This window comes from Aspergillus terreus, genomic scaffold, assembly GCF_000149615.1.
Source record: "Aspergillus terreus NIH2624 scaffold_16 genomic scaffold, whole genome shotgun sequence".
In the NCBI taxonomy this organism is placed as follows: domain Eukaryota; kingdom Fungi; phylum Ascomycota; class Eurotiomycetes; order Eurotiales; family Aspergillaceae; genus Aspergillus; species Aspergillus terreus.
The window spans coordinates 584,272-609,096 of NT_165939.1; the positions used below are offsets into that span (position 1 = coordinate 584,272).

General features: G+C 51.9%; 12 protein-coding genes across 12 annotated transcripts; 7 read left to right on the plus strand and 5 right to left on the minus strand.

Annotated features, from left to right (window-relative positions):
* Window positions 1-229: 229 nt before the first annotated feature.
* Window positions 230-1,096, plus strand: ATEG_10160 (uncharacterized protein; the record flags this gene model as incomplete). The annotated part of the gene is made up of 1 exon (XM_001209462.1): window positions 230-1,096. The coding sequence occupies one exon, from the start codon at window positions 230-232 to the stop codon at window positions 1,094-1,096; it is 867 nt and encodes a 288-aa protein (XP_001209462.1).
* Window positions 1,097-1,295: 199 nt separating this feature from the next.
* ATEG_10161 (2EXR domain-containing protein) lies at window positions 1,296-2,257 on the minus strand (the record flags this gene model as incomplete). The annotated part of the gene is made up of 2 exons (XM_001209463.1): window positions 1,296-1,520; window positions 1,649-2,257. 2 exons carry the CDS (start codon window positions 2,255-2,257, stop codon window positions 1,296-1,298), a joined length of 834 nt encoding a protein of 277 aa, XP_001209463.1.
* A 631-nt stretch (window positions 2,258-2,888) lies between these two features.
* ATEG_10162 (uncharacterized protein) lies at window positions 2,889-4,220 on the minus strand (the record flags this gene model as incomplete). The annotated part of the gene is made up of 1 exon (XM_001209464.1): window positions 2,889-4,220. One exon carries the CDS (start codon window positions 4,218-4,220, stop codon window positions 2,889-2,891), a length of 1,332 nt encoding a protein of 443 aa, XP_001209464.1.
* Window positions 4,221-5,328: 1,108 nt separating this feature from the next.
* ATEG_10163 (class I SAM-dependent methyltransferase) lies at window positions 5,329-6,399 on the plus strand (the record flags this gene model as incomplete). The annotated part of the gene is made up of 5 exons (XM_001209465.1): window positions 5,329-5,381; window positions 5,454-5,561; window positions 5,609-5,859; window positions 5,917-6,040; window positions 6,099-6,399. The coding sequence occupies 5 exons, from the start codon at window positions 5,329-5,331 to the stop codon at window positions 6,397-6,399; spliced, it is 837 nt and encodes a 278-aa protein (XP_001209465.1).
* Window positions 6,400-6,944: 545 nt separating this feature from the next.
* Window positions 6,945-8,361, minus strand: ATEG_10164 (NUDIX hydrolase; the record flags this gene model as incomplete). Its single annotated transcript, XM_001209466.1, has 2 exons — window positions 6,945-7,821; window positions 7,877-8,361. The coding sequence occupies 2 exons, from the start codon at window positions 8,359-8,361 to the stop codon at window positions 6,945-6,947; spliced, it is 1,362 nt and encodes a 453-aa protein (XP_001209466.1).
* A 623-nt stretch (window positions 8,362-8,984) lies between these two features.
* On the plus strand, window positions 8,985-11,382 carry ATEG_10165 (SPX domain protein; the record flags this gene model as incomplete). Its single annotated transcript, XM_001209467.1, has 2 exons — window positions 8,985-11,213; window positions 11,266-11,382. 2 exons carry the CDS (start codon window positions 8,985-8,987, stop codon window positions 11,380-11,382), a joined length of 2,346 nt encoding a protein of 781 aa, XP_001209467.1.
* A 996-nt stretch (window positions 11,383-12,378) lies between these two features.
* Window positions 12,379-15,030, plus strand: ATEG_10166 (uncharacterized protein; the record flags this gene model as incomplete). Its single annotated transcript, XM_001209468.1, has 3 exons — window positions 12,379-12,772; window positions 12,827-14,523; window positions 14,581-15,030. The coding sequence occupies 3 exons, from the start codon at window positions 12,379-12,381 to the stop codon at window positions 15,028-15,030; spliced, it is 2,541 nt and encodes an 846-aa protein (XP_001209468.1).
* A 561-nt stretch (window positions 15,031-15,591) lies between these two features.
* On the plus strand, window positions 15,592-16,258 carry ATEG_10167 (uncharacterized protein; the record flags this gene model as incomplete). The annotated part of the gene is made up of 3 exons (XM_001209469.1): window positions 15,592-15,678; window positions 15,778-16,077; window positions 16,124-16,258. The coding sequence occupies 3 exons, from the start codon at window positions 15,592-15,594 to the stop codon at window positions 16,256-16,258; spliced, it is 522 nt and encodes a 173-aa protein (XP_001209469.1).
* Window positions 16,259-17,320: 1,062 nt separating this feature from the next.
* ATEG_10168 (putative tetracycline transporter) lies at window positions 17,321-18,713 on the plus strand (the record flags this gene model as incomplete). The annotated part of the gene is made up of 2 exons (XM_001209470.1): window positions 17,321-17,389; window positions 17,439-18,713. 2 exons carry the CDS (start codon window positions 17,321-17,323, stop codon window positions 18,711-18,713), a joined length of 1,344 nt encoding a protein of 447 aa, XP_001209470.1.
* A 326-nt stretch (window positions 18,714-19,039) lies between these two features.
* Window positions 19,040-20,883, plus strand: ATEG_10169 (cytochrome P450; the record flags this gene model as incomplete). Its single annotated transcript, XM_001209471.1, has 3 exons — window positions 19,040-19,053; window positions 19,085-19,372; window positions 19,419-20,883. 3 exons carry the CDS (start codon window positions 19,040-19,042, stop codon window positions 20,881-20,883), a joined length of 1,767 nt encoding a protein of 588 aa, XP_001209471.1.
* Window positions 20,884-21,097: 214 nt separating this feature from the next.
* On the minus strand, window positions 21,098-23,001 carry ilv3C (putative dihydroxy-acid dehydratase; the record flags this gene model as incomplete). The annotated part of the gene is made up of 3 exons (XM_001209472.1): window positions 21,098-22,264; window positions 22,317-22,528; window positions 22,587-23,001. The coding sequence occupies 3 exons, from the start codon at window positions 22,999-23,001 to the stop codon at window positions 21,098-21,100; spliced, it is 1,794 nt and encodes a 597-aa protein (XP_001209472.1).
* Window positions 23,002-23,997: 996 nt separating this feature from the next.
* ATEG_10171 (uncharacterized protein) lies at window positions 23,998-24,303 on the minus strand (the record flags this gene model as incomplete). The annotated part of the gene is made up of 1 exon (XM_001209473.1): window positions 23,998-24,303. One exon carries the CDS (start codon window positions 24,301-24,303, stop codon window positions 23,998-24,000), a length of 306 nt encoding a protein of 101 aa, XP_001209473.1.
* Window positions 24,304-24,825: the final 522 nt, after the last annotated feature.

Consider the following 24,825-nt stretch of genomic DNA (forward strand, 5'->3'; position numbering starts at 1 on the left):
AAGTCTTGGCCCATGGATCCTTGCTCACAGTAGATAGATCTTGGCGTCAGCAGGAAAGTAGAGTGAAGCCTTTGTTTTCCCCCCTGCCGGCGCATGACCTAGTAAATTGCTTGCAGTTGCAGCACTTATCATCGAAGGGTCTTGTCTTGGTCGGCCACCCTTACTCACTGGGCGGTCTTCTTTCTTGAGCCTTCTTGCAAATTGCCTTTTCTCAGGTAAAAATCAAATCATGCTGCCGCTTCTGTTCATAGCAGTCTTCCTCGCCGCCGGCGTCACGGCCAACCAAGTCGCCGGCAAATTCCAAGCCCTCTTCTTCTACCAGCTCTACAGGCTCGAAGTCGACGCCCATGGCCTCGCCAACTCGCGCATGGCACCCGGCTGCGCCAAGGCCGGCGTCGTCTGCAGCATGGAGGAATTCATGAAGGAAGTCTGCAAGGTCAAGATCGAACCGGAGCGCGACGCCAGCGGCAATATCATCAGGCCGCCCAAGGGCCAAAAACCGAACCTCGTCAATGTGCCCGATTTGAGCAGGGTCGACTGGGCGCGCGTCGGCGAGGGAGCGGACCTCGACGTCTTCAGCACCGAGTTTGACAGGTCAGGCTTCAAGGGCGACTTTGTCAATAAGAAGATCTTCAAGGGCTGGGATGATACGGGGGACACTTTTGCAAACGTCATGAGCGAGGCGGAGGATATTGGTGTGAAGGCCATTGCCAAGCTCAACGCTGACGGCAGGCAGCCGGCCGATGACCGGGTCAACAAGATGATCACTGCGCTGAAGACGCACGGCGATGCTCGGCGCTACGATCAGGCGCTGAAGATCACCAAGGCGTTTGAAGAGGAAATGACGAGGAAAGGGTTCACCGTCGCGTACACTGATCCCATAGAGAGGCCGCCAGTGCCGGGGTACCGGAAGATTGACGCGGACCGGACCGTCAGCGATAACCAGGGCAATGCGGGTTTTAACGACAAGGTGGAGAAGAGGGTGAGGGAATATGTCTCCAAGTACAATAGCGCGGGATCATCGAAGAGCCATGTTGAGTCTATTACGAAGACGGAGCGGGTGCATAAGCATCTTGCCGAAGCGTGTAAAGCATGACCATCTTGCTGCGAAGGGTGGTGGACTGTTGGTTATATAGCTATCAGTATACACTATTTAATAAGTCCCAAAGTTCTTTGGAAGTCGTTCTTTGATGTAACACTCATTCGTACAATATCGCACCATGATCCGCGGCCGCAGCTTGGGGGCGCTCTGCCTCGCTTGCTTGACCCATGGATGCTCCTCATCGGGCATATACTCAGACATCCTGAGGAACTCTTGCTCCGAGAGGTAAGGGACCCACGCGGAGCCCGGGTCCGTCCCAAGGATGTCGACGTTGTCCATTCGTGCTCGCTGCCACATGTACGCGAAGAGGATCCATTCCGCTTCTCTTTTCCATGCTTCCACGGCCGTCTGGAATCGAGAACTGGTAAATGCTTCGAAGAGCGCCTGCACGGCCGGTTCCTTTTCCGATGCGTGTTCCCTGAATAACGCTTGGAATTCCCTCAACCGAGCCTCGTCGCCCACATCCACCATCTGAACAGGGGCATCGCCCAACAACCCGAATAGGCCAGACCTCAGAGCCGCTTCCCTGGGGATATGCAGAGAAACCGCCGCCATGGCGATGTCTAGCCTGCTTTGACTTTCTGCGCAATATGCAATGTCGGCCACGTCTTTATTTCTTCCGTGGTGATAGAGAAGCCACGGGCTGTTGGACTCATCCGCGTCATCCGCGTCATCTGCGTCATCCGCGCCGCCATCCAACAGCGCCTTCAAGCTAAACGGGTGAATGATCTCCGCCACGACAGACGGCTGCATCCCCAGGTCCTCCGCCCGCCACAGGAACATGGCGAGTGGACTCGAAGGGTCGTCAGCGTTTCCCCAGACATTGTAGCGCAGTCGCGTCCAGTTGAGATGCAGCACATCCCGACGCGGCTGCACCCAGATCGACTCCAGGCTCGTCGTCTCTTGCAGGTCCAGCCAGCGTCCCTCTTCTAGCGTCACTTGCCGCGACTCGCTGTTGACGAATGCGATGGCCGGCAGCTGAGCGTTTTGGTGCGTTATGCGGTCGGCCCAGCAGGCTTGACGCGATTCGTTGCCGTCGAGAAGGAAGTCGGGGGTGTCTTCTTCGGCTATACGATGCGGTAGGCAGTGCGTCCAGATGAGACGGCGTAGTTCTAGAGGCAGCTGCGAAAAGTAGTGGAATGAGTCGTTGTTCATCTTTACGCTGTAGCGGTATCAAGAAGTAGATAGAAGACAAAGGTGGGCAGGCATGCGATGTAGATATGGTGGCCCTTGGCCCTAATGGTCGGGCGGCGGGCCGATCCTAGCCCGACCACCCACCGAGAATGGTTTTCTGCCCTTGGTGACAGAAATCATGTATTAATACTCGACTAGAGGTTACAATAAGGGCGGTGTTTACAAGACGGCGTATCGGGAGACCATACCCGAAAGAGCAAAACTAACCACAAGAGGGAATTCACAGGTCCTCGCTTTACAATAGCTATATACTCCGTACATTCGAGGTTTCGCTTAACATCAAAAAAGGCTATTGACGTCCGGAGAGGTGCGAAGGCAACATTTAATTCCACTCCCTCATAGCTTCATTTTGGTAGGTAGTCAACTATTTCGCGTAGCACTGTGCACTAATATACTAGGTACTGTCTGCATTGAATAACCCAGCAACGGATCCGAAATAAGTTTACAACGCATATTGGCCCATGATATGTTCTAGGAGTAGTACTTGGCATTTTAACAATTTCAACGACTCTGTCAAACACGCAAGAGGAGGAGCAATTAACCAAGCTCTTTGACAAAGAAAAACGTACTACTTAAAGCCCTATACGACAATTCAGTCCTTCTGTTTCCGGTCTGCCACAATGTATGGAGCAATGCTGGCCAGTTTCTCGCAGGTTTCGGTCAGTTCTCGCGCAGACGATGACTGTGCAATGACGCCCGCTCCAGCCTGAACCCATGACTTTTCCTCGTCCTGGAAAACGGTTCGAAGGACAAGCGCGGCATCCCACGTTTCCCGATCCTCGATCAGTAAGACTGCGCCAGAATAAAGCTCCCGGGGCTGTTTCTCAAGACGCTCAATCCCTTCTAGTGCCGCTTGCTTTGGGATTCCAGTAGCAGTAATCGAAGGGAACAGGATGTTGAATGCATCCAATGCATCCTTATCGGGCGATAGAGTACCCGACACGCTCGAGCCCAAGTGTTGCACGCTTCCGCGGGGCCGTACAGACATCAGGTCCTCCACAACAACCGTGCCTGGAGAGCACATTTTATCCAATTCGCTGGTTGCTTCTTTCACCGATAACACGTGTTCGGCAATTTCCTTCGGGTCGCTAATTAATGCCTCCTTGAGTTCTCTGGATTTCTCTTCCGCCCCATGGTGCGCCCGAGTCCCAGCGAGCGGCTCCGTCGTTAATTTGCCACTTCGCAAGGACATCACAAGCTCCGGGCTGAAGCCGGTAGCTTGGCTGCTAGCATGACGCAGACAGAATGAACGCGCGGGGTTGTTATAACGTCGTCCGCATAGCAGGGTTGCAGGTAGGTCCACTCTCGTTGGAAGAGCTGCGTTGCGGGAAGGAATGATTTTCGCGTACTTCCCTGCTCTTATATCTGCCAACGCGGCCTCGACTTGCTCCACGTATTCAGCGGTCCTGGTGTTGGTGTCGATGGCATGACCCGGTGATGGGTCAATGCAAGTGACATCGTTGACCATCACGCAGAGTTCCTTCGTCTCTCGGTCATCGACTCCAGTCAGCGTGACTTTATCTGGATAAAAGACAATCTCAGTACGAGGGACCATAAGACTCAGCATTGGCCATTTCCCTGCAGTGAAGGTGATCCCCCGCAGAAGTAAGGCATAGCTAAATCCGACGTAACCATAGATTCTGGTTCCGCAGTCCTCATTTGCCGAGATGTATTCTCGCACAACATCGGTAACACGACCATCGAGGGATCGCACTTCATCCTTTCCGTTGGTAGACAAAGTAGCTCTCCGCCCTTCGGGGTCGATTGTCACTGACGAGCGATTTCCGATACCCAAATACCAAACTCCAGCACGCTCATATGCGTAGTAGTCAACGCATTTCAGCTTTGACAGGACAGTTGCGACCCTTTGTAGGGCGTCTTGGGGAGCGGGCCGCAAAGTAATCGAGGTCGAAAGAACCGTCATCTTCCAAAGAAGGGGGGAATACAGGCGGAAGGTATAGATTATCAGATACTGTTAGAAAATTCCCCGGAGAGATATCGATGGCGAGAGAAGGAAGGGATTATATAGAACTCCAGGAGCTTCCTAATAGGAAAGCTCTCTCTGACCTTTTTTTCAGGATAAGTCTTAAAGTACTTCTTAGACTATTTCCTAATAGGGAAGTCCTATCTGACCTGACACCGTATACCCTGCAGACTTTAGATTTGGATAACAATCAGAAATGACGTAAATAACGACACAGGCGACAACGTAAGCTATAGAATTAAATAGAATAGAATGTGAGGAAGCGCAAATGATAGAAATCATAGATAATACTCCGCACGCAATAGAAATTAATCCGAGGCTAACTTCCCTACTCTCCGTTGATGCCCCTTCGTAATCTTTTCGTCTATTCTGCCAATCCTTAAACAGGTATGATGCAACATTGGTGGAAAATCGGCTTGTCTTATACAGTATTTCCGTACAGCCAATCAATGCACTGCTCTCATCCTCAGACCATCGATGATATGAGAGATTGGTGACGCAGCTAGGATGCCCATCTTTTAACTCTAAGTTAACTATAGACGTTCTAACCTGGGTATATCTAAGCATTATCATATTAGGAAACCAGACTTGATCCCTGCATAAGACTCGATGTCGGCAACTAGATTAGGTATCTATTATTGCGTATACTACATCTTTGTATAGTAATTTTTAGTGAAACGTGCTAAATAGTATGAACATTAAACTTGTATATATGACGATATTCTTTTACCGGATTCTTCTTAATGCATTCAGGCTGAAGCTGATCCCAAAGTTGACAGACATTGTTAGCGAATGCTATCTGTTATATTTCATAGTCATACGTATTAAATATATGGCTAAAGTTTATGGTACTAGAACGCCTGATTGTGTTGACAGCGCAGCGGCTATGTCTACTTTAAACCGTGCAGACGCAAGGTATAAGTAACATACGGATGCGCAGAACTTAATATATCTTCAGTATCAGCATCTTCTGTACGGAGTTCTGCCAATTATTATCTAGCCCTCAGGTGTTGCCACTTAGGAGGCCCAACAATTATTCACATACAACATGACTGAAACCGACAACTACCCATTGGGTCGCAACATATTCCACTCAGTCCGGTCAGTTCAGGCTCTTGATCTCAAGTGAAGAAAGCCTAGCTCTGTGGAAACCAGGAGGCTGATCTGAAATAGTTTGGACGCCCAGCATTTACTCTGGAGGCTTCACACAGGCTACCTACTCCACCCTCGTGTTCCTGTCAGGGATAACATGAAGATCGCAGAGCTTGGAACCGGAACAGGGTATGTATTTATAGATCTTGGGGATACTCGCTCCTAACAGAATATAGAGTCTGGCTCTTGGAGGCAGAAAAACACCTCCCCCCGACAACTCAGCTGCATGGATTCGACATCTCTGATGAGCAATTTCCTCAGAAAGAGCAGTGCCCGCCTAACGTTAGATTCGATATAATGGATTCCTTTGTCGATCCACCGGCCTCTCGTATTGGTCAGTATGATGTGGTTCATCTTCGCATGTGGGCGAGCAACTTCCGAGACAAGGATCTGGCCCCCATCCTACGCCATATAATGGAGCTATTAAGTAAGTTGCGTCTCATCTGGCTTTTCCTTGGCACATTCTAATGTTCCACATTTCCAGAGCCCGGTGGGTTTGTCCAGTGGGAAGAGGCAGACTTAACCCATCAGGTGGTGGTGGGCGGAAAAGCCAAACAATTCGAGGCGGGCGTGAACAAACTGTTCAATCGGGTTGGGCTTGATTACAGGTAGGTTTCTAGGATTCACTGCTGTCTGAAGATTAACGGTCGAATTTACAATATCAAGCTGGGTGCAAAGTCTTCCCCACCGAGTGAAGCAGGCAGGCTTCCTTCTCATCGAGTTCGAAAGACAGCAGTTCGCGAACAACACGAAGGACTTATGCACCAATACATATCTTCTGGCACTCCAAGAGATCCTCCAGGGGATCCGGCAATCTTCTTCGGAGGAGGAAGGGCCGACAATTATGGAGCTTGAATCTGCTCTTCATCATCTATGCTCTGCGGAAAGAAAGGAAATAGTCTACAACTGGTCTCCTACTACGCTCTTGGGTCAAAAACCATCCGAAGATTATGGTTTCCGTGTCTGAATAGCCTGCAATTTCACTCTGACATCTCCAACGCTAGGGGTCTAGAAAGCGAGACGTTGAAGGGGTAGGGCTGCCTTTTTTTTTTTTTTCTCCATTGATTATGTTCCAGTCATGATGTTATATCGAAGTGGATGCCAAGCAGTTCAACTATCGGAAATGAAAATGATCAAGGCTAAATTCAAGGTCAGAAGGAACAGTTGCACCTCATAGCGTAAAGAAAACGTTTCGACTGGTTCTTAACGCCCGATCCCAGCCAAGAACAGTTCGGATGCCCGTGGACTCCTGAGAACCTCACTACTTACCTAAGGTACTGCGGTTCTAGGCTGTTAGACTAAATACCCAGTTTAAATCACAAAATACTAGATTACCAGCTAAAGGTCTAGTGGAGCGTAGCTACGCGGTAGCGTAGAGCCTACCGATAGGTATAGAGTGCGTCTGATGTACTTCTATTCATTACGCAAAAAGTAGCGAGAGGTGGCCACTCGAACGGAAAAGTACAGAGCCGTATCGAGAATCTATCTATGTATATACCTTATATATGCGCCTCACCGTAATAGAAAATGAAAGATCCTCTCAATCACTTGCTTTTGTCGAAGTAGTCTCCACACATATATCGCCCCCACAGACCCAAGAGCGATCCTCCAAGCCACGAAGATGTAAATGGCCGTGCGTAGCTTGGCATAATATCCTCGCAGCATGATTCCCACAGCATACCGAGTGCCTTCAGGACTCTTGTCCGACGGTCCATAGTATCGACCGACCCCAAGTCCACCAATGCCTACTTCATTGCAGTCATCCTTGATCCCTGTCGTCTCCGTCACAGGAAGTGCAGCAGTCTGGCCATCAACAGCGGTATTGCTCGGCCGGGCCCCAGACTTCACTTGAAGCTTATTGCGCTGTCGTAAGCGGTGGGTGAGAAGGTTCACAATAAGTCGTAGGTCAGGCGTCGTAAACGTAGGATACTTCCACAACTCCACTGCATTATGCGGCGGGAGCATATCGAGGAAGTCGGCAAGGATACCGAGGGTCAGTCCCCAGAGAAGTAGCGGCCGGTTGCGATTGTTCGAGTCGGCTTGATTGCTCAAACACCATGCTTTCCATCGGGCGAATAGTGAAGGGGCAGGCGCATTCTCTGGAATCAGTCCCGGGGTCGAGTTGCTTTGCAAGCTTTCCGTTGGCGCCAGTTCGATGGCTGAAAACTGCATAAAGCCCATGACAGAACGGAGAGCCAAGCGGACGATAAAACCACCCATATTGCGAAATCGCTGAGACATGTCGACATATTCTACCGTGCGCATTGACGGCGAGAGGAGGGCGCGGAGGGGCACCCAATGCGTGGAAGCCACCTCTGTCGGTTGTAGCTTAAGTGTTGGGGATTCACTGCGAACAGATAGGAAGAGAAAAGGGCACAGGACCATTAAACTTATGGGTCGAGAGGTCAGCGAAATAGACGTCACGAATAGAACGGAAAACCTACGGAATGGACCCCCAGCTTGTTGTGACCACTCGCTCTGGCAAATTTCCCACATATAGATAGTCTTCCGTTGTCAGGTCCAAGCCTACCTCCTCTGAAGTCTCTCGAATCGCAGCCGCCCGGTCGTCTGCATCCTCCGGGTCTCGTTTGCCTCCAGGCAGAGCGACATGGCCTGTCCAGCGATCTCCCACCCGTGAAGCACGTTTGATGAACAGGACTTCGGGATCTCCATGCTCTACCCACGGCTGGGAGAAGAATGAATTCAATCGTTCCTCGGTTGTAGTGTCATCCGGTAAGCTGGAGAGAGCGTGGTCGGAATCTGGCCAATGACCGAATGTCGGTCGAACGCGAAGCACGAGGGCGACGGAGGCACGTTTGCGACAATTGGGGGGATTGGGTACATGAGGATAAGGGTGTTTGAGGAGGTCAAGCAACACGCTATGGAGAGAGCTTGGTAGTGAGGCCGGGTCGTGCTTGGAAGATGACATGGTCACGAGAGCTGAAAATGTCAAGGGTTTGGTTTTCCGGATTGAGGAGTAAGGTGGGTATATCACGTGAGAAGAGAATATACAAGCGACATATAATCTAAAGGATACCCAATAAAATCTCAATATATAGAATCCGGACAGGGACAGAAGAAAGAGCTGTAGAACCAATACAGAAGAGCCGAGGCCGCGGATGAAATGACGCCGCCAGCATTCCGTCCGGGGTAATGTGTTACATAAGCATTCGCCACTGTACGCCCCGCGGAGAGTCTCCGATTGGCGGATAAGGCTACGGAGCTCGGTTACCGGATTGGGACGACAGACGCGCACGTGCAGTGGCTGCGATCTGCCAGTGATGGATGAAGCTGTTAGTCTCGTAGCTATCTACACTAGCTTCATCGCCACTCTCTGTCTTCATCCCCGCCGTTATTCTTAGTGGGACCCTGTGGAAGAGCAGACTTTTTCTCTCTCTCTTTCTCTTTCCCTCTCTTCCTCTCCTTCCGACTTCTCGAGTTCTCGTCTTCATCCGGTGGCACATGTTCAATTGGTCGACTGTCGCCGACACCAATCCTGCAACCTCCCTTCCACCCACCTCCAACTCAGGCTCGATTCGCCGATAATCGACCATGCGGTTCGGACGGACGTTGAAACACTCCATCTATCCTCCCTGGCGAGGGAAGTACATCGATTATCACAAGCTCAAAGTTCTCCTGAGGGAAGATGATGTCACCGGAGACGGCAGTGACTCGGAGAGCTCGCAGTGGACGGAGCAGGACGAGGAAGCCTTCGTTCAGGAATTGATCAACGTTCAGCTGGATAAGGTCAATGCATTTCAGGTAGAGATGTCCCAACAGCTCAGAGAACGCACATCGGCTTGCGAAACAAAACTGCGCCCGCTTGCTCCCAATGTGGACCAAGAGAACCCCGTTACCGATGAACAAGAGCGGAGAAGAATTGCCTCCAACGTCCTCCACGAGCTTGACAGCATCACAAAAGAAGTTAGTGAGCTGGAAAAATATAGTCGCATCAATTTCACTGGGTTTTTGAAAGCGGCGAAGAAACACGATCGCAAACGCGGGGCTCGGTACCGGGTGAAACCTCTGCTCCAAGTCCGCTTGTCTCAATTACCGTTCAACACTGAGGATTACTCGCCCCTCGTCCGCCGACTCTCCGTGCTATACTCTTTTGTTCGTGAGACCTTGAGTCAGGGTGTAGTTGAGCCCAAGGACCCGGAGGCTCCTCGCTTCGGACACGATTCCTACTCCTCATTCAAATTCTGGATTCATGCCGATAACCTTTTGGAGGTCAAGACCTATATCCTTCGACGACTGCCTGTGTTAATCTACAACCCGGGTTCGTCGAAGAACCCCACGACCCTTCCTGACGACCCCGCCATTACATCCTTGTACTTTGACAACCCCCAATTCGATCTCTATAACCAGAAAGTCGCCCGGTCGCCCGAGGCCGGTTCCTTAAGGCTGCGGTGGACGGGTAACTTACAGGACAAGCCGCCAATTTTCTTGGAGAAGAAGATTGTCACCGATGACGACCGCAGCAGAGAAGTGAGGGTTCAGCTGAAACAGAAGCATGTGAAAGAGTTCCTGGAGGGCGAGTACCGACTTGACAAGCAGGTGCATCGGATGGAGGATATGGGTAATGGCGAAGTGGAACAAGCGGAGACGCTGAAGAGAGATGTTGAGGAACTCCAGTCCTTCATCAAGGAGAACAACCTCCAGCCTATGCTTCGCGCCAATTACACTCGCACCGCGTTTCAGATTCCTGGAGATGACCGGATCCGTATCTCCCTCGACACGAACCTGGCCTTGATCAGGGAAGACTGCCTGGACTATGAGCGGCCCTGCCGTGACCCGAACGAGTGGCATCGGCTCGATATCGATGATGTCGGCATGGGATATCCGTTCAATCCAATCAGAACAGGCGAAATCGTCCGCTTCCCATATGGTCTACTGGAGATCAAGCTGAGAGGGGAGACAGCGCACAAGGCGGAGTGGGTGAACGACCTGATGGTCTCCCACCTGGTCAAGGAGGCACCTCGCTTTTCCAAGTTTGTACATGGCATTGCCCAGCTGTTCGAAGACCACGTCAACAGCTTCCCCTTTTGGCTGGGTGAAATGGAAAACGATATCCGACGAGATCCTGAAACGGCCTTCCATGAAGAACAAGAGCGATTGGCGAAGCGCGCGGAGGATGACATCGCAGTAGGAAGCTTCCTGGGAACAAGATCGAGCCCCACGGTCAAACCTCTCGTCGGGTCCCCTGTAGCGCGCTACACGGATGTCGAGTCCCCCGTGCGACAGCGACAGCCCTCATACACAGTCACGTCGACGGCTGCGCGTCCCATCCCTGGTCGCGAGCCTTCCGTGGAGGCCGAGCTGCCAGCTGAACCGCCCGTCCCTATGTCCCGACTCGCGACCTTGTTCCCCTCGTTCCTGACATCTCGCTCTGACCGCAACCGGAAGGTGTTGGCTCCCTTGCCCCCTGGTGTGAAAGAGCCTGGCTTTTGGATCAAGGATTCGGGGCCGATCCGCGTGGAAAGCAAGGTGTGGCTTGCCAACCAACGAACGTTTATCAAATGGTTGCATATCAGCATTCTGCTTTCCTCTCTTTCCTTGGGATTGTATAACGCCGCGGGGAAGCACAACGACATTGCTCGAGCTCTTTCTATTGTCTATACGTTTTTCGCCATATTCTCGGCGGTGTGGGGATGGTATATGTACGAGAAGCGGTCTCGACTCATCAGACAGCGTAGCGGACGAGACTTGGACAACACGTTCGGACCGATTGTTGTGTGCATCGGATTGGCAGTTGCTCTGGTATTGAACTTTGCCTTCAAGGTACGTTGATTGGATTGATGCATCACAGAGGGTTACTAACTCTATGGCATAGTACAACTCTACGCTTGAAAAGCTTCGTGGGCAGAACCCTCTGTCCTCATCTGCATGGAACACCTCTGGGGTTGATGAGGCTAGTGTGCTCGTCAACCAGGGTGGCCAGACATTGTAAATGATGTATATGCTCTATTCCGGTACTATATTTATTCCATGATAGCTTTAACAGCGAGTATGTAGAGGGGAATCGATGTCAATTATGAGTGCTGCTCAGGAACAGCAAGAAAACTTGCCTCTCTTAGAATGTCTAGCCGGTCAATACAGGTAACTGGGTGATTTCATCTTATCGGTGCCTTGGTTAGGTCGGTTGTATAGGTACCTTGCGCATTTTTATCGTTCAAACATCTACCCGGTCACTTTTCTTTCTTCTTTCGGCCATTGCCGCTCTAAGAGGGTGAGCTGGGCGAGTCAGTTACGTCGCGAATCGTTTACTTAAGCATGGTAGTTTTCAGTCTTTCCGTTGGTTAGCTGTGTTTCCTGCGCGGTTCCCTTACTTTAATTGTTGGGAAGAAATGCGATAGCCACCTAAATTACTCTACACACCGCGTCCAGCCGTGATCATAAGCTACAAAAGAATGCGCTTCCAGGGGACCTTCAGCGGAGGTTGGTCTAAAAATTGTTTATTTTCAGGGTGATATACTTCTGTCCAAAGTTGATGGCGGGCAATTTGTGGAATTAGTCTTGTACGTGCTGTCCTGCCTACCTTCTGGTGCTCTATGCAGAAAAGCCGTTGTGGTATCTAGATAAATATTTTATTGATTCACTGTTCTACATGGACTAGCAAGCACTATACTTTCCTCATCAAATACACATATCGCTTCGTGATTGTTCATATTTCGTTTGGATATTTGCTAACCACCTTTGCAACAGGTAGCCTCACCAGGCCAGCTTAGCACAAATCACAACCATACTAGCCATGCACCTCCTCTTCTTTCCAACTCTGCTCCGTGCAAAGAGCCAATTAGGCACAGACACGTCATGCAGCAAAAGCTTCCTGCCGCCAGACATGGGCGCTCAGCTGACGCGCCGGGGCATTATCAGTGAGACTATATACCCACCAAACCCCACGTTCTCGAGTCAGCAAGAGTTTGTCCGCAAGTCCAACTGAAATATGTCTGGGGCGGTGGACTCACCTGTTGTGCAGGCCGAAGTCATCACTTTGCTGAGAGAGATCAAGGAGTTACTCCAAAACAGAAATGATCGCATAGAAGAACTCCTGAACTCGGCGACCCAGAGCCACAGTGCCGAGCCAGCAGAGAGCGTGCAGACAGAACCTCCGCCAGAGTCTACAGAATTCAGAGTCAGAGTAGCCAGTGACAGTGCAGCCGAACCCGAGGAGTTACATTTGGAACAACCTTCGCGACGTGATGGAATGGACAGGATTAGGAATTATCAGTCGTTCCTTGAGAATCCGTGGTTTCGTTACATCCGTCTTACTTCACCCAGTTGGATCACTTTAGAACCAAGGCAACCTAGTTTCATCGCTGGATCAAATTGGAGTTACTGTAAGTAGTGCTACCGAAGATAACCCGTGAGCTTTGCTGATAGCGAGAGGTTAGGGAGAGCTATTGGACAGCGTTTAGAGGGTTCTAGTCTACATGATCCACCAGTGGGGTGGCTTTCTTGGGGAAGAGGTCGTCCAAACTATATGCCAGAATGGGAGATGATTCAGGTGGATGGTGAATGGTACCATATAGGTGGAGCGAGTCTAGGTGCCGACATTGAATTCTCACCGGATGAAGAATTTAAAAGCGAAACACGATTAGTACCTTACTCCTTGGCGCCGTCGCTGCTATCAAGACCCACTGGGGGCAACTCTTCTCCTTCACCATCCGGATTGATACATTACCGTGAGCTCTTTCGAAAATGCCTCGGCAACCTCTATTCCGTGCCCCCTGATTATAGGATTTGCTTCGCCTTCGAGAAAGATGTGTTACATGCAGCTGTGCGGGATGGGCTTCCTCTCAATGACGCCTTGAACAAGCTTCGTCGGATTTGGGAGATGTTGTATGAGTGTGGTGGGAGTTTTGAAATCACGGACGTTGACGATTTTAGACAGATGACCTGGTATGGCTGGAAAGATATCGATGAGAACAGTCTCCAGGAAGAAGAAGGCGATCCGCGAACACTTGCCGGACCGGCTCTTTCAGCGGAGGAATTCAAAGTCAGCATTCTACCTGTTCGATGTGAGTTGAACAAGCGAGCAGGGGCGCCTGCCGTAGTTCGGCGCGTGGGTGCTACTCACTGGTACCGCATCATCAGTTTCCGAGGCCTTGCAGCCATCTTAAAGTCGAAGGCTGTGAAGAGTGACATCGACATAGATCAATTCTGTAACCTTGTCTTCCGGGAAGTTGACGATCCCTGTACTGACCCATGGTTTCGCTCTGTCCCCATCCAACGCCTCAAGGACCTTTTGGATGTCCATGTCCGTTGTAAGGGTCGTAGCGAGGACGATAACCCGTTCGAAGGAAATTGGGCTCCGTTTCATATCACGTGGTTCAAGATCAGCCCAAATGGGCAACAGCCTTTGTACGGCAATTGGAAGTCTGGCGCACTATATGGTACTACCAAGCGATCTGGAGCTGCATGTTACTTGCAAGAGATGGCGTTCACCATGAGCATTTTTCGGTCCCGACTAGGAGACTGGCGCGTCTCCTACATGGATGAGCCACCAGTGAGAGGCGCTGCGAATGATTCGCCAGATCCGGGTCTCTGGTACTGGTCTATCGTTCATTTAGCCCCTGCACATTTCTACCCGTTGCACCAGGAAAACGCCTGGCCAGAATTCTGCTATGACGGCCATACGATACCGGTAGCTCTTATTATACAGGCTCTTCGTGAGGCCGCCGACTCATGGGAGCAGATTGCCAATCACCTCGGCTCCCTCATAGACAACCAGGGCGCCATCTTCGATCCTCACGAACACGACCGTCTTTTATTTGATGACAATACATTCTCGCGCTCGCGTCTTTACTTCTGGGCCATTGACTGTCTGGGGATATTTATTCCTAGCATTTCGGCAACAATGCGAGAGTGGCGGAATTTTTGGGAGGCTCGCAAACACCTTTTCAACGCCAGTGAAAACGTCATCAAGGAGGTTCGCCGACGAACAGAATATGGGGAGCCGCCCTGGGCTTACGAAGGGTACAATTTGGCAAACCTACTACCAGATGTGGAGGCGCAAATCGCCCGCTTAGAGGGTATCAAAGCTCGTCTCGAAGATATGCGCGCCCAAATCGATACACTGAGAAATGGTGTAAGTACTCATGTGCTGCCTACCCTACCACAACGCGCGTTAACATGATGATTGCAGCTCTTCAATGCGAGTGCTGTCATCGAATCAAGAGCTGCTACTGAGCTGGGTGAAAATGTCAAGCTCCTGACATACATCAGTATTGTATACCTGCCACTCAGCTTCTGTGCTGCGCTCTGGGCCATAGACTACAGCTACCACCCTGTAGTGTTTACAGTCGTTACTCTCCTGCTCGCAACCACGACTTACTTGGTTGTTATGAACCTGAACAACCTCGCTCGACTTAGTAAGGAAGTTTATCAAAGGTTCCGCCGTGGTATCATAACGTCAATGCTAAATGACGATCAATGGGCTCCCACAGGTGAAGCCTTCAGTCAATTTCAACCAGAGCGCGTGAATATGACTCCCTCGGAGTGGAATATCCTCTTCTTTCTGGTATTGCGATTGTGGAAACAGCTTACAGGTTTTCGCTTCCTTTTACGAAAGAAAGCAAAGTCGGCCGATGTGTGATCCTCAGCTAATGCATAGTCTATTCAAGTAAAAGGAACTTATAGAACTTACAGAACTTGCATAGTTTGTAGTGATAAGCATATCTTTGAGAAGCCATGCACTGTATAGCATACAGCTCTACTGATTCTGTCAACCCATACCGTCCGCGGTGATCCGCATAAAGTCCCTATAAGCCGCTGGGGATTAGCAATATCTCGACACCACATCACTACCAGTCATTTCAGCCAGCTGTTGCTTCTCTCATCTGTTTAGAAATGTCCAACTCATCACGTATATTTCCCGAAACATTACTCGGCACTCTCTGGCCTGGCTTTGGGTTTTTCTCTAGGTTTATTTCATTCTAGCTTCATATTGACTTATCGCTATATCCATTCTACATCTTCTCAATCACCATATTCTGAGTGTTTTGTCACATTTGTGCTTCTAAAATTGCTTAATGAGCTTCATCAATTGCTCCTGCATTATGCTGCATCGGTGGAGATCATGTTCCAGGATAGAGTCTATGGCCAGACCATGCGATGGATATCCACTCACTGTGAACTGAGCCAAACAAGGCGCTCAATGGCTGGGACGAAAGCGAGCTACATCACACCATGGCTCTGGAAAGATGAGGATGAGCAAGAAGAAGAGGAGGAGGTGGTGGTGGTGGTGGGGGAGGAGTATCGTTTGGTAGAAGAGAACCAACTGGGAGAGAGAGAGACTTTTCAGTCATTCTGGCAGTAATTTCGATATTTGACCAAGAGAAAGATAACCTGCTACACCCCGAAGAAGGGTGGGCTTTATCTCTTTCGATACAAGAGGCCGCTCTTTGGCCTCTGTCGCCAAGCAACTTCGAAAGGAGATAGCCTTTGGTTCGCGCATATGGAGAATATAATGCTTTATACCGGCCCATGGAATCAGCAGCTACTGAGAGAACTTATGGACGAGATCCAAGAAGAGTCTCATCGTCAAGAGAGCAACTACATTACCATATATCGCGGTATGAAAGAGAAATTATACGAATGGGTGCCCATCGCACGCAACCTTTGCCGGTCAATATCTACCGTGGTATGTGATCATGAGCAGAGGAGCACTTTTCTGACGGATATTAAAGACTTTCTTCAGCCTGCGACTCGCCTGTGGTATCGGAAGCGCAACATCCCTTACCGACTTGGATACCTCTTTCACGCCCCTCCCGGGACGGGCAAGTCAAGTTTGTGTTTCGCCACCGCCAGTCTTCTCAGCCTAGATGTCTACCGAACCCCATGCAGACCAAAGAAAGAAAGAAAGCGGGGACATGACCTGTCAATGGATGAGGATAAGCCTGATACGAAGCAAGGGTCGATCACACTCTCTTCTCTTCTCAACGAGCTCGATGGTGTGGGCGCCAAGGAGGGGCGGATTCTCATCATGACCACCAACTATAGGGACAGACTTGATAGTGCTTTACTTCGCCAAGGCTCAGTATATATTCTTATATACATAAACCGACTTCGGTACGGAATCGCCTTCGGCCACCATACTTCCTGCGACCCATGCACATGTCAGAAAAGGCAGTTCATATAAGATACGTAGTGTCTAGCTAGTGCCATCGGGCCGCTTGATCCTCGGTAATCTAGACCATCATCGAATAGTATTGACGACATCGCTTCTGTGTAACGTGTCGATATTTGCGGCTAGCCGCCAGCACTATGAGTATATACGAAGCCTCTCGGCCCTCTCCGTAGAACCGAAGCTCAGGAGTAGCGCGTTATTTATTACACGTTCTTAAGAAAACTTTAATATAATAATAGATAGCCTTTAACATACCTGATTGGTCTACGTAATCTCCTATTTTAACAGTTAAATTGCATCTCTATTGCTGGGGATTGCTTGCTATAGCCTATCTTATTCTTATGTATTCCACTTTATCTAGTCCCTGAACTTGAATCAATTATATAAAGGACGGTTATGTGACAGCGTATTGGGTACGCCAATCCGGAAACGGCAAAACTAATCAGATGTAGTAAATCACAGCTCCCAATATTACAAAATAAAAAGAATGTAACCGTCTCTAAGAAGCAGACCCACGCCGCCTTCGGGGCGATTAACAGTTAACTACAATATAGTAACTAGTTCGTTCACCAAAACAGGGATGACATCAGCGGATGATCTAATCACGGCGGAATTTCCGCAAAAGAACAACAAACCATCTGGAATCTCTTCACGTCTCAACGCACCCAAGTCAGGACTTGATCCGTTCTTTCTTTCTTCTAATTCATTCTTTGCTGTACCCATTCTCTTGTGATTTGTTTTCGGGTTCTACTCCAATATGGCGCTCCCCGCAGACCAGCGGAAGAAGATTCTTAAGGTCTTGATGATATCCTTACTTTTGGATCTGGTATGATCTTCTTCCAACTCTCTTCACCAACGCTAAGCTGACTCTTTAGATATCTTTTACATTCATTCTACCTCTCTTCCCCTCCCTACTCGCTTTCTACCGCAACCAAGATCCCTCGCCGTCTTCACTCCTGAACCGAGTGTTCCACTACCTCAATGCCTACAAGAACTCCTTCGCCAAGCCGATTGATTCACGATATGATATTGTCTTACTCGGAGGAGCCCTGGGTTCCCTCTTTTCCTTGCTCCAAGCCCTTGCAGCACCGATAATTGGCCGTCTGTCCGACAAACATGGCCGCCGGCGAGCTCTTCTCTGCTCCATGTTGGGCAACACTGTCAGCGTCGCCCTCTGGGTCGCTGCCACGGACTTCCGCACGTTCCTAGCCAGCCGGGTTGTTGGTGGTCTGAGTGAAGGCAATGTCCAGTTGGCCAACGCCATCGCCACCGACATCAGCGATCCCAGCCAACGCGGCTCGACAATGGCCCTGGTCGGTGCCTGCTTCAGTATTGCGTTCACCTTTGGACCTGCCCTCGGCGCTGCACTCTCGAACATCACCATTGTCGCCGCAAACCCCTTCGCTACCTCCGCCGGAGTCTCCCTTCTTCTGATTGTCCTTGAGACCTTGTATCTCTACGCGTATCTCCCGGAAACCCATCCTCGCCTCACCAAGCTTAGCCATGCCTCTGCCTCCAACAAGTCCGACACATCCGCAACGAAAGAGAGGCAGTCCACCCCACGCAAACATACCAACAACCCCGCTATCCTCAACATCGTTCACTTCCTCTTCCTCCTTCCATTTTCCGGAATGGAGTTCTCCCTGCCCTTCCTCACCGCCACGTTCTACGCGGGAAGCACCGCGAGCCCCTCGGCCTTGAACGGCCGCCTCCTCTCCATGATGGGTCTGATTGCGTCCCTCCTGCAGGGAACCGTAGTCCGCCGTCTGCCGCCACTCGTTACTGTCCGCGCTGGTGTCGTCGCCTGCGCTATCTCCTTTTTCATGCTTTCTCGCGTCTCCTCCCTAGCTGGCTTGTACGGTGCCGGCGCCCTGCTAGCTGTCACCAGCGCCACTGTCGTCACTGGTTTGAACAGTCTAGGTAGCCTCGAGGCGCAGGAAGGCGAGCGCGGCGCTGTACTCGGCCGTCTTCGGAGCTGGGGACAGGTCGGCCGTGCGGCGGGCCCGGTGCTCTTCTGCTCGCTGTTTTGGTGGGTTGGTCGCGAGATCGCATATACGACGGGCGGATTTGCCATGTTGACCGTGGCTGTGCTGGTCTTTACCACTCTGAAGTCTCCGTCTACTGAGGCTACTTCGAAACAGAAGGCTTGATCTATCGGTGACCGGAAGTCACGATATGTCTGGTGTTGTAAACATTGGATCTGTAAAATATGCTATCTGCTGCTGGTCGGCGACATGTCTCCATAGGAATATATTGTAAAATGAATCGTCCCTTTGAACAGAACTTCTGTAAGGAGCTCATAATGTTTGGTCTAGTAGGGGCTGTTTTGATTGGCCCAGTGTCCATGAAGATCACATGATGTGATGATATAAGCATCTAACGGCGATGTGTTTGCTGGAGCTGATATCGAAGCATGCTCTATACCAAGACTGTCGTCAGACTATCCATGCTGTGCTGAATGACCTCGTGTCTCATAATGCTATCCGCGTTGTGAGCTTAACATATACTTCATCACCGAAAGGTTGTACGTGTATCTACCACCAGGAGCAATGGGTGAATACGAAATCACCAAAGATGTTCTGATACAGACCGCGCGAAATAACCTCACAGCACTGGGGTGGACAGCATTGTGTGCAGCTGCACTCATCTGTATTATTACGCGCGTCATCACCGGTCTACAAAGTCGAACAGATGGTAGCTCCAAAACCTCAGACGTCCGGCCCGTAAGGACTGTGGCCTACTGGATCCCTTGGCTGGGACATGGGATTTCTTTTGTCTGGGATCATATATCACTGATTGAAAAGGCCCGGTAAGTGTTTTCGCAACTTATATTGCATTGCTCTAACCCATCGCAGAGATTCTTTGAAAGAGCCAGCCTTGGGCATTTACATGGGCGGCACGAAGCATAATGTCGTCGTATCTCCCTCTCTGGTCAAGGCCGTGATGCTATCGCCGAGCACGTCTTCTGTCGCCTGGATCAACTATGCGTTGAAGACTGTCGGCGGAGACCGCGGTCCGATCCGCAACTTCAACGCAGCTGACCACCATGTCTTTCACCATGATCTCCCCAATCTCTTCATGAGGGAGCCTTTCATCACCGAGGCCTCTACGAAGCTTGTCGAGCTACTTAAGCGGGAAATCGCCAATTTTGTGACCTTCTCCTGGAGCCCGGTGGACCAGGCCCCGTGGGAGCGCTCCAGCGACGCGGTTCTGACAGATCGCAGCGACAAGCCTGTCTGCGAGGCCGATTTCTTTGCGCTGATCAGAGGCTTCGTCGGCCATATCACGACTACGACCTTGATGGGCAGGGCCATCCTGGAGGCTTTCCCCCGTCTGTTGGATGATGTATGGGAGCTTGACAACCACTTTCCGCTCATGGCTATGGGCCTGCCGCGCTGGCTCCCCTTCTCGGGGCTGCCGGCGGCATACGCAGCGCGGGATAGAATCCTCGAGGTCCTCGCAGCGTACCAGAAAGCATTCCTCGACATGGAAAACGGCATCGACGGTGACGTCAAACTCCGCGACCTGGACGACGCGTCGGAGCCGGTCAAGCAGCGCATCCGCATGTCCAAGAACATGGGATTATCTCCGCACGACAGCGCTCCGGGACACCTGTTGTTACTCTGTGCCATGAACGGGGACTCGCCCAACGTCGCGTTCTGGCATCTCCTCCGCCTCTACACCAACCCCGCGCTCCTGGACGATATCCGGCAGGAAATCGCCCCGTACGTCAAGGCATGGCGACCCTCGCGCGAGGAAACCGGGTTCCCCATCCCCGAGGCGCCCAAGGTCTCGATGGATTTCGAGGCCATGCTCAAAAACTGCCATCTGCTCAAGGCTAGCTTCTACGAGACCATGCGTATGGACTCGGCGGGCCTGTCTTTCCGCGAACTCACGTCCGACTTGACGATCACCGAGTCCAAGGACGATGCTGCAGTGGCGGGCGTGGAGGAGCCCCGGTCGTTCCGCGTGAACAAGGGAGAAAGCATTGCCGTCCCGCACGGCGTCCTCCATAACGATCCGCGGTACTTTTCCAACCCCGGTCAGTTCGATCCTCTCCGGTTCCTGGTGACGGATCCGGAGACGGGCGCGAAGCGGGCGGAGCTTCATACGATTGATCCGTTTGGCGAGGGTGCGTCTGGATGCAAAGGGCGGGTGTTGGCTGAGAGGGAGATTCTTGCATTTGTCGCTGCGATTATCTCCATGTGGAACATCGAGCCTGCCGATGGCAAGGAGTTCAAGCTGCCAAAACACCAGCCTTCTCGCGGTGCATACTTGCCGAAGAATGATATCAGGGTGCGGTTGTCGATGCGTGTTTGACGGAGGATAGTGTGGCATGTCTAATTTCATTTTGTATATTATCGTACTGGAATCACCTACTCAGAACGACCCTAACTGAGACATTATAGCTGGTTGGAAGAACAAGGCCAATGTCAATTAGTGCCCTCCATTCCGTACAGACCCATTTCGAACCTATGTAGATCACTCCCCTGGTACACATCTTATATACATGGCATCGTCAAAAGAATAGATCCTACTCCGCAACAAGAAAATCAAAATCAGCGCCAACATGCGCCTGATTCACAGACCGCTCATACAACCCCCGGTACCCGCGTCTGGCCCGCCTCTCCTGCACAACGCCCTCCTCCGCAAACGCCCGTTTCCTCGCCTCAACCCGCGCCTTCAGCTCCTCCTCCGAGATCTCCAGCTGGAGCCGCCTCCTCTCAACATCACAAGTAATCACATCACCCGTCCGCACAACCCCAAACGGCGACTCGGGCAGCCCGGACTCAGGCGAGATATGCAGCACAATCGTGCCCCCCGCCGTCCCCGACATGCGCCCATCCGACAACCGCAGCATATCCGTCACGCCGGCGGCGCCCAGCCGGCGCGGGATCGGGATCATTCCGGCCTCGGGCATGCCCGGGTTCCCGACGGGGCCGATACCCTTCAGGACTAGAACGGAATCGCGGGTCACGGGTAGCGCGGGGTCGTCGATGCGCGCGGCGAGGTCGGCGGTGTTGTCGAAGACGACGGCGGGCCCGGAGTGGGACAGCAGACGGCGGTCTTTGGACGCGGAGGCTTTCATGACGGCGCCGTGGGGCGCGATGTTGCCGTAGAGCACGACGAGCGAGGCGGACGGGTACAGCGGGTCGGAGAGCGGGCGGATGATTGTCGTGGACAGGGGGAAGGGCCGGAAGGGCGCGCTGTCGAGGACGGCGCCGAGGGTGTGGCCTGTGATGGTCGTGGCGGAGAGGTGGAGCAGCGGGCGCAGGGTGTGCAGGAGCGCGAGCATGCCGCCGGCGTTGTGGAAGTCGGTCATGTAGTTGTCGCCGCTGGGTTTGAGGTCGATCAGGAGCGGGGTTTTCTGGCCGATTTCTTCGATTGTTTGTAGCGTGATTGTGCCTTTGATGGTGGGGTGGCGGTTGGCGATGGCGAGGAGATGCACGACGGCGTTGGTGGACCCGCCGATGGCCTGGAGGACTGTGATGGCGTTGAGGAAGGATTCCCTCGAGAGGATGGTCTGCGGGGTCCGTTTGGACAGGGCTGCTGCTACCGCGAGGCCGCCGGTCTCCTCTGCGATGCGGATCCTGGCGGACGATACTGCTGGCGCGGACGCTCCGCGCAGGGGCATCATGCCCAGCGCTGCGGTTAGACAGGCCATGGTGCTGGCCGTGCCCATGACGCCGCAGGTGCCGATCTAGACAGCGTCAGTGAGGGCGCGAGAAGGGGAAGGGGACAGGCGGGGGCACCGTCGGGGCCAGTTCCTCGTTGATGGCAGCAATCTCCTCGATGTCGAGGTCTCCAGCGCGGTATGCGGCCCAGTTGTTGCGACAGTCGGTGCACGCGCCGATGCGCTGGCCGCGGTTGCTGCCCGGCATCATGGGCCCGGTGATCAACGGCAACACGGGCTTGTTGGCGGAGATGCCGCCCATCAGCTGCGCGGGGATGGTCTTATCACAGCCTGGGTTTGTCAGGTCTTTGATTCTTGTAGGTAGGTAAGTAGGTGTATGGATGGGTACCTCCGATCATGATACATGCATCAAGCGGCTGCGCGCGAATCATCTCCTCCGTGTCCATGCTCATCAGATTACGCAGGAACATGCTGGTCGGGTGGGAGAAGGACTCGTGCACGCTGATGGTGGGAAACTCGATTGCGAGACCCCCATTGAGCTGGACGCCGCGCTTGGCGGCTTCGATGAGCTGAGGCACGTTCCCATGGCACGGGTTGAACCCGGAGTAGGTGTTGATGATGCCAATGATGGGACGGGAGAGAGCGTCTTCCGAGTACCCCAGCGCCTTGATAAAGACCTTTCGCAGGAACAGAGAGAAGTGAGCGTCACCATAAGACGTTAGGCCTTGTCGAAGACCGGTGTCTGTTGGTATGGGGGCGGAGAGGTCGTAGTCTCTCTTGGACGGGTCCAATTCCCGGGCCATCTTGCGGTGGTATGGGTCTTGAAGACCAAGAATGCTGTCAATGGCTTATATACTGCCTGCCTTCATGAGGGGTCGTCGAACATCGGATAATTATCCGGCTATCCATATGGCGATTATGGATGATGCTCTTCGTATTCAATGAATGCCTAGGTAGATCCTGCTTGCGCCTACCTGAACGCTACAGGCCCAAGTATTTAGAAAGCTCTAAAAAGCCTTTTGATTAGCTATGTTGCTCGCCTGCTTACAAACCCCAGCAATATTTTGGCCCGATCTTCCTGCTAAGGGTCCAGGAGCTGGAGGCTACCACTTGGTAGATACTGTCAACCCACATCTACAGCCATATATTACACCTTAAATACCGCTAAGTGGGTTGCCCATTTTTGGTAGTGTATGGTCATTTTGGTTGACAGATACATAAGAATCATGAGTCCACAGCAAGATCTTGCTGACCAGCGGCCAGTCCTTGTAATCTTGTTGGTCGAATTTCCCACGCCCGGGTCTTTTCATTGGTCTGCGTCCGGGTTCTCCTTCATTCCAAGTAGGGCATTCGTGCTCCTTGCCCTCGATGAACTGTTCGAGGCGTTTGGCGCAGATCTCTCGGGGAGCACGAAATCATTAAACCAACCTCCCGCTCCGGCGACGGTCATGCTCGCGCGCACAGCAACATATGGTAAGCTCAGGGTGTCGACGAACATTTCAACGAGCCACAGGACAAAGGGTCAGCGGGCAAACACAATAAACCGCCGCGGCTGCTGGGGATCGAATGCCCCCTCATCACGGAACAGTTTCGCGAAATATCGCAATTTGGGGAATCTATGGCGAGGTAATGGGGGTTATCGCTTCCATAGCAGACATCGCGGAACGGTGAGCCCATTCGATTGGAAATGGTTCGTGAACTCGGCGAGGAAGGATAATAGGAGTAGGGCATAAGTTGACTCCCCGCCAATAAGCATCCCAACGGCTTCGCCATCTCCGTTGAGCCACCAGGACCCTGGATCACACATTTCCCTTGACTTGTCCCAGCTTGGTAGCGAGTTCTTGTGTCCTCTGACTCTTAACAAGAAGCGGAGCAGGAATATTGGGAGGCAGAGACCGAGAAAGTTCGCTTGAAAGCTGGGTTTCAATCGTTTCGATATCGATCAATGCCGCTTGCGGTGTACTATATTTCGATTTGATAGTTAGCGATTCAGAATCATGAGAAGGCCCAATGACTTTGGCACCCAGCTTACCGCAGTCCCCTTGCTCATTCAAGCCTCGACGAGCAACATGATGGCATGTAATCCCAACTACATGGAAGCACATGATTGTTGTACATCAAATGCCCCGGATAGTCGAGATGGATGGGAGCTGTTGGTTCGTGCGCATTGATATTTTCTTCTCAAGGCAACGAAGCCGATAGTAACAGCGAAGATAAGGCGACCTAATTCTCTATCGTATAATGGGGGCGAATATTTTTTTCATCCCTGGGCAGCGATCAAACTGATTCCCCTTAAGTATTGCTCGTCTGGTTCGGCTCTATCAATATTTTCTTCTTGACAGAGCCAGCCGACGCGGCTTCCCATCGGCACGCGATCGATCTACTCTGGTATCTTCAGGCCGCGCACCTTGAGCTTCACGATACGGCGCGCAGGCTCTGTGAGGCTCGCGGGCCGGCTGTCCGATCGATTTCGCCCGGGGGGCAACTGATCAGGAGGAGGTGGCTTCGATTAGGGCTCTGCATGCTGGGGAGTCGTCGCTGCCTGCGGTTTTCGCCCAGGGGCGACATGTCGGTCTTCAACGCAGATGGGGAATTCGGCGGCGCTTCCAGAAACACCGTGCGAGAGC